General features: G+C 46.8%; 2 protein-coding genes across 2 annotated transcripts; both read right to left on the reverse strand.

Annotated features, from left to right (window-relative positions):
• Positions 1-422: 422 nt before the first annotated feature.
• LOC144086947 (protein-serine O-palmitoleoyltransferase porcupine-like) lies at positions 423-6655 on the reverse strand. Its single transcript, XM_077617149.1, is given in 13 exon segments — positions 423-834; positions 1863-1973; positions 2035-2120; positions 2191-2254; positions 2365-2441; positions 2508-2608; positions 2688-2832; positions 4090-4234; positions 4321-4502; positions 4562-4605; positions 4686-4878; positions 4937-5096; positions 6477-6655. Coding segments are annotated over 12 exon segments (1386 nt in total). The 5' UTR covers positions 5073-5096; positions 6477-6655; the 3' UTR covers positions 423-732.
• Positions 6656-7200: 545 nt separating this feature from the next.
• LOC144086972 (uncharacterized) lies at positions 7201-10613 on the reverse strand. Its single transcript, XM_077617189.1, has 4 exons — positions 9984-10613; positions 9817-9910; positions 8220-8328; positions 7201-8149 (listed from the first exon to the last, which is right to left on the reverse strand). The coding sequence occupies exons 1-4, from the start codon at positions 10228-10230 to the stop codon at positions 7328-7330; spliced, it is 1272 nt and encodes a 423-aa protein (XP_077473315.1). The 5' UTR covers positions 10231-10613; the 3' UTR covers positions 7201-7327.
• Positions 10614-11099: the final 486 nt, after the last annotated feature.

Below are 11099 nucleotides of genomic sequence, written 5' to 3' on the forward strand. Positions count from 1 at the left end.
GTTTTGTGAGTGGTCTAAAAAACGACAGGTCCCGAAGACGAGGAGGAAGACAGCCTTTCTTTCATTGACGGCGAAACACGCGTCGCTTCAGACTTGTCAAGCAAAACGGCGACCCCAGGAAAAAAAAAGTGTTCAAAGTCAAACTCCGCCATTGTTACTCTCCGATTGGCGCATTTAGCAATGCTCACCATTTGATTTTTTTGCAGATGTTGGGAATGTATAGAAGAATGACGTCAATGTGTTCATTTGACGTCCGAACGTGAACAGTGCAGTCGATTAGATTGATTCCTTTTCGTACATTTTGGTGTGTTTGTCTCCCTCCTGTGGTCAAAAGTGGTATTGACCTGCTGAGGGCAATTTTCATCGTTTTGCGCACAATTGTTTCTCCAAATTAGACTATTATAAAATGAAATAACCACGTCAATTTCATCATTTTTTACTCCAACAGTAGTTATGAGAACATTTTAATTTTAAAAAGGGTTCCTCATTTTAATGGCGAATCATCGCGAGATGTAAAACAACAAATTTAAAAGTACCGTATTTTCACGACTATAAGGCGCACTTAAAAGTCTTCAATTTTCTCCAAAATAGACAGGGCGCCTTATAATCCAGTGTGCTTTATATATAAGGAAAACAAATTAAAATGTGTCATTCATTGAGGGTGCGCCTTATAATGCAGTGCGCCTTATAGTCGTGAAAATACGGTAGTCATCCGTTAAACCGCCATCCGATCTAAAGGAGGAGACGGTACGATATCCAGGCCGCAAATGTCAGCCAATGGCTCGTCCAACTCAGTTCCGTCCACTTCTGAATGGCGTAATGGCTGAAGTCGTCCTGCAAAAGCGAGAAGAAGGACACCGTCCAAAAAAAGGCCGGGCATTTTCTCGACATTCGGTTTTGGGACACGAATCCATCGAACAAAAGACAGAAAAAACGGAATTTGATCGTAATTAGTCTTTGTTCTTAACCCTGTCCTTTAATGTAGATGTCCCACCCTCAATTAGCTTCTAGCATGCTATCCATAATTGCGCCAGTTTTTTCTTGGCATTCTGTCATCATGTTAGCTAGCTTGCTAACTTGCTAGCTTGAGAGCTTGCTAGCTTGCGAGCTTGAGAGCTTGAGAGCTTGCTAGCTTGCTTACAAGCTAGCTAACATGATGACAGAATGCCAAGAAAAAACTTCTAGCTTGCTAGCTTGCTGACTTGCTAGCTTGCTGGCTTGCTAGCTTGGGAGTTTGATAACGTCCTAGCTTGCTACCTTGCTAGCGTGCTACCTTGCTAGCGTGCTACCTTGCTACCGTGCTACCTTGCTACCTCGCTACCTTGCTAGCTAGCGCAGCACAAGACAGTTTTTTTGTCTTTATTATCATTTTTTAAATATATTTACAGTAAATGTCTCATTACTTTAAGTCTAATATTCTGTTTGAAATTTTGGACGTGATTTTTTTTCTCGTTTTTCTACCAAAGGCCCCAAATAAATTGAATTCTTGCAGGCTAGCAAGCTAGCAGGCTAGCAAGCTAGCAGGCTAGCAAGCTAGCTAGCAAGCTAGCTAGCAAGCTAGCTAGCGCAGCACGAGAAAGTTTTTTGTCTTAATTTTTTTTTTATATATATTCACAGTAAATGTCTCATTGCTTTAAATCTGACATTTTGTTTGAAATTCTGGACATGATTTTTTTCTCGTTTTTCCTGCCAAAGGCCCCAAATAAATTGAATTCTGGCAGTGATGTCACAACCAGAATGGCGCAAAAAGTCTTCCTGGACGGACGGATTTGCCGATGAAAAGACAAACAAACGGCTTTCCGAAACGTAAAATAACATCAACCCTTTCCCGATTTTACGGACCCCTGCCGACCCTTCCTCACCTCATCTTCCTCCATGTAGTCCACGCTGGAGGAGAAGACGGAACCCAGGTAGGTCAGATGGACAACGGCCAGGATGCCGAAAAGCAAGTTGATGGCGCGCACCCACAAGGCCTGCGAAGCGCCATCATCCCGTCACGCCTCCAAATTCAAAATGGCCGCCGTCGCCGCCTACCTTTTGGTTCCGGTGTCCGCAGTCAGGCCCGCATTTCCCGGCCAGGACGCAGGCGTCCAAAAGCGTGGCTAGCCTCTTGCGCAGAACTGCCGAAAAAAGGAGGAGGAGTCACGTAGGCGGTCTAGCCAGGGGGGGGGAGGTGCTAGGATCTCCTACCGTGCTCCACGTACGTGGTCCAGCCCAGCGAGGCCAGCACGGCGCACAGGTGGAAACTCAAACCCTGCCGGGGGCCACCACGGGAGTCAGCTCGGACAGCCGGGGGGAGGAGAGAACAGAAAAGGGAGGAAAGGGGGAGGGGGAAGAAGGGAAAGAAGGACGGTCGGTCCTCACGTGTAGGAGGGCGGCGGCCCCGTAGGTCAGCATGATGGCCCAGAAGGTCCCAAAATGGACGGCCCTCTCAAACACATCTGTAAAAGAAGACAAACGAAATGTCCGTCTGTAGGACTCTGGGGTCCGAAAGGGGGCGGACTCACAGGTCCGCAGGAAGCGCGTGACGGGAAGATTCCAGGAGGAGGCGGCTTGCCCCACCGAGCGAGGGAACTCCACCTCCAGTGGTCGGGAAACGGTTAGGTCCCTGTAAAAGAATATGGCGGGTTTCCGTTTGTTTTTGCGATGGGAAGGTGGTGTGGGGGCGGGGTGGTTTCTTCTCAGACCATCGGAGGTGGTCCTTCTCCTGGCTGAAGCCCACCCCGGACAGGGTGGCGGTGGTTTCGCTCAAGTGGGCCAGAAAGTAGTTGCTGGCGTGGAAAGACAGGGTGTTCTCGTAGGCCATCAGCCACCTGGGGGAAACGGGTTGGACTTTAAAGATAATGACGACAAAGACAGATGGACGGACGTATGGCCTAAATCAAGGGTGTCAGACTCGGGTTGGTTCGCGGGCCGCGTTAACGTCAACTTGATTTCATGTGAACCGGACCATTTTAGATATAATATTTAGATTTTTTTAAATAAATGGATTAAAATAACTGGATTAAAAGCCCTGAATATTCCATTTTTTATAGATCTAATACAATGTTTATTTGAGATTTTTTTTAAATATATTTTTAGATTTTACAAAAGGATTTTTGAACTAAAAACAGAAAAAAATTGATTAAAATATTACAATTATGGATTAAAAGAACTGGATTAAAATCCCTGAATATTCATTTTTTTATAGATTTAAACAACATTTATTTGAGCTTTTTTAAAATATATTTTTAGATTTTACAAAATGATTTTTGAACTAAAAACGCAGAAAAAAATGATTGAAATATTACAATTATGGATTAAAAGAACTGGATTAAAATCCCTGAATATTCCATTTTTTATAGATCTAAAACAATGTTTTTTTGAGCTTTTTTTATATATATATTTTAGATTTTACAAAATGATTTTTGAACTAAAAACACAGAAAAAATGGATTTAAAAAATGACAATGATTGATTTAAAAGGGGGAAATCAGGAAATTTAACATACTATACTCTTCATTTTAATTTGATCCGAAAACAGAAAGTCGCCACTCATGATTGACTTTCCCGGGCCACACAAAATGATGCGGCGGGCCATATTTGGCCCTCGGGCCGCCACTTTGACACCTGTGCTAGATGGATGAATGGAAGGGTGAGAAGATAAATGGACATGGTTGCAGGAATGGGTTAGTTGGGTGATGATGGACAAATGGAGGGATCTGGTAGGGTGGCTTTGGTGGATACGTGGTGGGATTTACTGATTGGCCGGATGGAGGAATGGGCGGGGCCAGACGGACGGATGCTTGGAAGGAAAAACGGGGCTGGATTTTGGCCGTGGAATGGATTGAATGATCTTGCTAGGACGGATTTGGTTCTGGAGGGATGGACGGACAACCGGAGGGTGACCAGAAAGACCAAGAGGTGTGGTTCTGGAAGACTGACTCACTTTGGGAGCCAACCTCTGAGTGGAAAGACAAAGCAAAAGTTGAGTTCCGCCGAGCCGAGCCGAGGTGGGACGGATCCGGCCGGGTAAGACCTCCTTACCTGATTTTCCTCCTCTTCTTGCTGTCAAAAGACAAAAGGTTAGCGGACGAGCAAAGTCGTGGACGGATTCTGGCTCACCTCCTCAGCAGTCGCTCGCCGTAGACGGGAACGAAATAAGGGAAGAGGTAAGGCGCCACGCAGTTGGAGAACATCAGAAAACACTGGCTCTTCAGCCAACTCCAGCACGTTTTGAAGAACCAGGCAAAGCTCTGCGGAGTGAGAAGGTTTTCGTCAACGCCGGCGGTCAACCGCGTGGGCGGGGCCCCGGCAAAAAGGCGGCTCCGCCCTCCCCCACCAGCCGGCGTCCTTCCAGAGCCTCCAGGTAGCTGCTGAAGCTGACCCAGGGCCCAAAGACCACCGTCCCCACGCAGTAGATGTAACCCATGAACTGGAGGGGCGAGGGGACGCGGGTCAGCTCCCCCCTGTCCAAGTCCAAGGCCAGCGACACGGCTTTCATGGCCACCACCATCTGAGAACCTGAAGGTGGCCAAGTGAGGAGAAGGTGACGGGAAACCGAGGTGCCGGGACTGGCCCACCTCTCATCTTGTGCCAGTCACTGGTATCCATCATGTGAAGCTCTCTGGGCAAAAAAAGGGGGCGGGATTTGCCATCATCAGTCCCTCCCTGGATTGCCCCGCCCCCCACTCACCCGTCACTCACCCCAACAGCAGGTAGACGAAGACGGTGACGGAGAGGAAGGCGCCCCGGGTGCTGGAGTGGCGGCACAGGAAGAGGAAGAGGTAGCACAGGAGACTGAGGAGGACCACCCACACCATGTGCAGCTCAAAGAAGAGGTAGAGGACGTAGAAGCCGCCGCCCACCGCCCACAGGTGCTTGACGGGCGGGGGCAGGCCTGAAAAGGGGAGGGTCCGTTGCCGACGGCGCCAGAAGGGGGACCACGACGGGCGTACCTGACATCCAGAGGAGGCGGGACAGCAGGCAGACCAGCAGCAGTTGCCACACCTGCTCGGCCCCCTGGCGGGCCGTGGGCAGAAGGCAGCCGGTGGCCAGTTCCCGGAAGAACTTCTGGCGGCTCCACCCTCCCATCGCCGACGACGGCCCTCGCCGATCCTGCCGGATGCGTTCCAGTCACTAAACTTTGATCTGTGATCACTTCCTGTTCTTTTTGGGGATATTTACACGTCACTTCTGGTTGTCTTACTTTAATTCTAGCTCACTTCCTGTTGGTACGGGGTCTCTGTTCATTGAGCTTTACTTGCCAGTCACTAACCTTTGATCTGTGATCACTTCCTGTTCATTTTGGGGCATCTGTGGGTCACTTCCGGTTGTTTCACTTTAATTCCAGCTCACTTCCTGTTGGTACGGGGTCCCTGTTCATTGAACTGTACTTCCCGGTCACTAACCTTTGATCTGTGATCACTTCCTGTTCTTTTTGGGGACATATACACATCACTTCCTGTTGTCATACTTGAATTCCAACTCACTTCCTGTCGGTACAGGTACCCTGTTCATTGAACTTTACTTGCCAGTCACTAACCTTTGATCTGTGACCACTTCCTGTTCCTTTTGGGGCATCTACGTGTCACTTCCGGTTGTCTTACTTTAAATCCAGCTCACTTCCTGTCAATTCGGGGTCCCTGTTCATTGAACTTTACTTCCCGGTCACTAAACTTTGATCTGTGACCACTTCCTGTTCCTTTTGGGGCATCTACGTGTCACTTCCAGTTGTTTTACTTTAATTCCAGCTCACTTCCTGTCGATTTGGGGTCCCTGTTCATTGAACTTTACTTCCCGGTCACTAAACTTTGATCTGTGATCATTTCCTGTTCATTTTGTGGCATCTATGGGTCACTTCCGGTTGTTTCACTTTAATTCCAGCTCACTTCCTGTTGGTACAGGGTCACTCCCCTTTGATTAGGGATCACTTCCTGTTCATTTTGGGCATGATTAACCAACATTTCCAGTTGATTTAGCTTCAAGTCCAAATCACTTCCTGTTGGTTTTGGGTCACTTCCTGCCATGGGAACTCTCCCCCTTTCCACACTATCCACGGCGCCAGATGCCCAAAACCATTTGGACGGGGAGGAATGTCCATTCGCCCCCCTCCCGGTACAAATTAATTGGACGTCTAGCGCCATCAATGGCAGCAAATGAGTTAAGCACAGAACAATTCCTACACGCAAGGCACACTGTCAATGTTATTTATTTATTTATTTTTAAGCTTTGGGCTCCGCATTGCAGAGCCGTGACCCGATTGGAGGAAGGGGGAGGGGGATGTTTACCCCGCGACCCCCACTGACACAAAAGCGGTCTGGACCGGAAGCCACCGGAGACCCACTTAAGCCTTTTGCGACCACCGTGGAATAACGCGCACTCGGTTTGGTCGGAAAGCGCCGTAAGGCACTGAACCCTCACCCCCCTCCCTCTCCCCTCAGAAAGCGCGCTAACTCCACCCCCTCACCCCCAAAAAAGAAAGGGCGCTTGGCTTACCGATTGCGGGGGTCTTCTTCCTGTTCAAAGGTTCCGTCTTCGGTCCAGAGGATGCTCAACCGGATGGCGCGCGCAGCATCAGCACCGAGGCGTCATCAATCCGCGTGTTCCCTTGAGCCAAATCTCGGCCAATCAGCGCACGCGCCTCAGCATCGTTGACTGACAGCACCATCGGCCAATTAGAAATCATTTTGACCAATGAGGGAGCCTGGGGATGATCACGGGGAGGGATTATTATGTACGTCAGGAGAAATCGATGTGTCGACAGCGTAAATGAGCGGCGGCCATCTTGGGTCAGAGTTTTTTGTGGTAATTTTTCAATATACAAACTGTCAATTGGCTGAAAGCTTGTGGAATTTTCAAACGGTTTGGTTTACGACGAATTCTTATTTATTTAGAGTATATTTACTAATATATTTACATATAATATATGTAATATATTTACACAATAGTAGGATACTACACATTTTATATGACCAAGTTTCCGAGTGAGTATCTGAAACCCTTTTTTTCCCCAAATGACGTCGCTTTGCAGACATTCACTACGATTTAAACCTTCTCCCATTTCCAGCTCGCTTGGATACGATTTCACACCACTTTGTAAGTTATAGTTCATTTTGGACGACTTCTACGGAATTATTGAGGCACTATACTTGTTGATTTTGGGCCAATTTAATTTGCTTTTAATGTTTTTGTCAAGAATAATGGCCACGGAAAGAGTTAATAAAAAGAAAAAATACTGCATTTATTTAGGAAATGAAGTTTTCTTTTGAGTATCGCTATCAAGTTTAAATTTTCAGAATAAAAACCCTTGGCTGTCACCAGGAGAAATGAGAAAAGGAAGCGCCAAGTCAGATGGCGATCTCCAGGTCGAAGGCGGCGGCTCGCTTGGCCGCCGCCGGTGGCGACAGAGGCGGCGGCTCCACGGGAAGCGACTCTTCCGCTTCCTTCTCGCTGCTCCCCGGGACCTTGGCTGCCTTGCTCAAAAGGTAGCGGTAGTTTCTTTCCACGCGGAGGAAAGCCGACGTCAGGTACAGCGGCGAGAAGGCGCGCAGCGCCGGGGGGAGCCTGGGACGCGGACCCGGGCCGCCCCGCTCCGGCCACGGCTCCGGGGCGGCGGCTAAAACGGAGCTCGCCAGCAGCGGGATGAAATTCCAACTGGTTTCAAAGTCTTCCACCCGCTCCACCACCTCCCCCGGTTCCAGGACGTAGCCCGGCTCGGGAACGGGCACGGGCGCGAAGGGGCGCCTGACCCGCTGGCGTGCCTCATCCGGCACGTAGTCCGAGTCGGTGGGGGGACGGACCCGGGCCGAGCGTCGTGGATCCGCGCCGGCCGGCGCGCGTCTGTGGACACGACAGAAGAGGGCGCCACACCTGGCGCACTTTCTGTCGTCTTTGATGTGGAGCAGTTTGTGGCGCTTGAGGAGGTGGGCGTCGGCAAAACGTCGCTCGCACATGTTGCACGGGAAGGCCGGGGGCGGGACCGGTCGCGGGGAGGCGGGCTCTTGGGGTTCTCCTCCGCTCGGGGTGGCGGACGGGAGCGCCGACATTTGCCAGAGGACGACCACCGGGCTGATCTTGGCCATTTTGGACGACGCCCACAGGGGCACGGGCTCCGTGGGGGTCGATGGGGGGACGCCGTCCTCCGGGCTACCGCTCGTTCTTTCTTCCGCCTGAAAAAGAGCAGCAAAATAGCTGACATATTTTGAGGCGTTGCGTACTCCTTTCTATCCGTGACCGTACCTTGGAGTCTTGGGCGGTCTCCGGCGAATGCGGACTTGATCCGGGTTCCCGGTCCCCGTCGGACGCCTCCTCCCGCCGCCCTTCGTCCGTTCTGTGGCGTTTTCGTCCCCTGCGAAAGGTGGCCAGAGGGGCATTTATGAGCGACCTGCCATTTGGGCTCGACCGTGTCGCCATTTTAAAAGGTGCCTTTCAAAGTCTATCTCATGTGTGTCAAAGTGGCGGCCCCCCGGGGCCAAATCTGGCCCGGGAAAGTAAATGATGAGTGCCAACTTTCTGTTTTAGGATCAAATTAAAATGAAGAGTATGGATGTATATTAAATTTCCTGATTTTCCCCCTTTTACATCAATCATTGTCATTTTTTAATCCATTTTTTCTGTGTTTTTAGTTCAAAAATCATTTTGTAAAATCTAAAAATACATTTAAAAAAAGCTAAAATAAACATTGTTTTAGATCTATAAAAACAGAATATTCAGGGCTTTTAATACAGTTCTTTTAATCATCATTGTAATATTTCAATCCATTTTTTCTGTGTTTTTAGTTCAAAAATCATTTTGTCAAATCTAAAAATATCTTTTAAAAACAGCTAAAATAAACATTGTTTTAGATCTATAAAAAACGGAATATTCAGGGCTTTTAATCCAGTTTTTTTAATCCATTTATAAATAAAAAATCTAAATATTATATCTAAAATGGTCCGGCCCACATGAAATCGAGTTGACTTTCAGTTTTAGGATCAAATTAAAATGGAGTATAGATAGTATATTACATTTCCTGATTTCCCCCTCTTTTAAATCAATAATTGTCATTTTTTAATCCATTTTTTCTGTGTTTTTAGTTCAAAAATCATTTTGTCAAATCTAAAAATATCTTTTAAAAACAGCTAAAATAAACATTGTTTTAGATCTATAAAAAACGGAATATTCAGGGCTTTTAATCCAGTTTTTTTAATCCATTTATAAATAAAAAATCTAAATATTATATCTAAAATGGTCCGGCCCACATGAAATCGAGTTGACTTTCAGTTTTAGGATCAAATTAAAATGGAGTATAGATAGTATATTACATTTCCTGATTTCCCCCTCTTTTAAATCAATAATTGTCATTTTTTAATCCATTTTTTCTGTGTTTTTAGTTCAAAAATCATTTTGTCAAATCTAAAAATATATATTAAAAAAAGATCAAATAAACATTGTTTTAAATATATAAAAACGGAATATTCAAGGATTTTAATCCAGTTCATCTAATCCATTTATTTAAAAAAATCTAAATATTATATCTAAAATGGTCCAGCCCACATGAAATCAAGTTGACTTTAAAGCGACCCGCGAACCAACCCGAGTCTGACACCCTTGGTCTATCTGATTCTTTTCAACACTAATTCATTGGAAGCTAGAGACGTCAAAGCCATTTTGAGCAATTTCATTCGAGTGCCATTGGAGGTGATGGAGGTTCGATTCCCTTTGAGGACGGGGAGGTTTGGCAGCAACCTCAACGCCAGCCAATAAGATGGGATGAAAACTCGGATATTTAACCCAATGATACTTAAAGCATTCAATTCAATTTTCCAAAGATAAAGTGAACAAAGTAGTCTCTTGCCTCGTGTCGCTCTTCTCGCCGTTCTCCAACTCCTCCGACGTGGGGAAGACGGAAGGCACAAAGTCCACGTCTTGGGGATCCATGGACACTCGTCCTACGAACGCATTCCGTCAGTCAGACGTCTTCGGCGAGCGACAATAGACAAAAGCCCCCGCAAAAAAGTTTACCCGAGAGGAAATGAGCGCTGCAAATACGAGCATTTTGCCACAACTCCTCGCCCTCGTCCTGGTCCTGGTCCTGGTCGTCGTCCTCGCCCTCGTCCACGACGACGGCGGCGACTCTTTGGAGAGCCCGCAGCCACAAACGCCGTCGTTCGGCTTGGAAGGGCCGGTACGACGTCGGCAGTCGGTAAAATTTGACTTTAGCGCCGGAGCTGCTGCTGTTCGAACAGCCCCGCACGCAACAAGCGTGCATTTTTGTCTTTGTTTACTTCCTCGGCCTGGACTTTAACGTGCTTCCTTCCTTCCTTCCTTCCAGTGAGCGAGTCGGTAGCTAGCCGGCTTCCGTGGCTAAGCTAGCTTAGCCTCTGCCCCCCTCCCCGTCGCGCCAAACCACCGGAAGTTAGCATCGACTAATGTTAGCCGGTAGATATCACGACGATAAAAGCCACTTTACGTCTATTGGTTTATAGTATTTATCATACGAGCGTTTTATTCGTAAATAAAAAGGAAACATTTTAGTGAAAAGTGGAGGCAGTGACATCTTTTCAAGTTAGTTAATGCGAATTATTGACCAAAGCTAGCGAGCCTATAGATGGCCAAATTTTGCGTCAACAGGCTCAAGGCCAGTTTTGAATTGAAAACGTTCATGTAAATGACGTCATTTAAAAGCGACTTTGGTTGTCTATTTACGAAATTCAACAGGCTCGAGGCCAGTTTTGAATTGAAAACTTTCATGTAAAATGACGTCATTTTAAAGCGACTCTGGTTGTCTATTTACTAAATTTTAGGTCAACAGGTTGAAGGCCAGTTTTGAATTGAAAAACGTTCATGTAAATTACGTCATTTTAAAAGCGACTCTGGTTGTCTATTTGCAAGGTTATCAAGTTATAACCTAAAACTTACTCATTTTTAGCCACACATGATATAGTTTATTTCGACTAAATTTATGAAAGATATAGTTGCTTTGGAATTGCTCTAAAATAAGCAGCAAATGTTCCAAAATACACCGGAAGTCCCCAAAATATACCAAAATAAACGCCCTGAAATCAACGGGAAGAAATCCCAAACCAACTTGTCCAACAATTAATTTAAACTCGCAGGATTGGCTCTTGCATTGCCATT

Source organism: Stigmatopora argus, chromosome 1, assembly GCF_051989625.1.
Source record: "Stigmatopora argus isolate UIUO_Sarg chromosome 1, RoL_Sarg_1.0, whole genome shotgun sequence".
NCBI classification, from domain to species: Eukaryota; Metazoa; Chordata; class Actinopteri; order Syngnathiformes; family Syngnathidae; genus Stigmatopora; species Stigmatopora argus.

Coding starts and splice junctions, on each gene's coding strand:
- LOC144086972 (XM_077617189.1), bottom strand. CDS start 10,230: ATGCACGCTTGTTGCGTGCGGGGCTGTTCGAACAGCAGCAGCTCCGGC. Junction 9,911..9,983: donor CAGCGCTCATTTCCTCTCGG/GTAAACTTTTTT, acceptor ATGCGTTCGTAG/GACGAGTGTCCATGGATCCC. Junction 8,150..8,219: donor AGACCGCCCAAGACTCCAAG/GTACGGTCACGG, acceptor GCTCTTTTTCAG/GCGGAAGAAAGAACGAGCGG.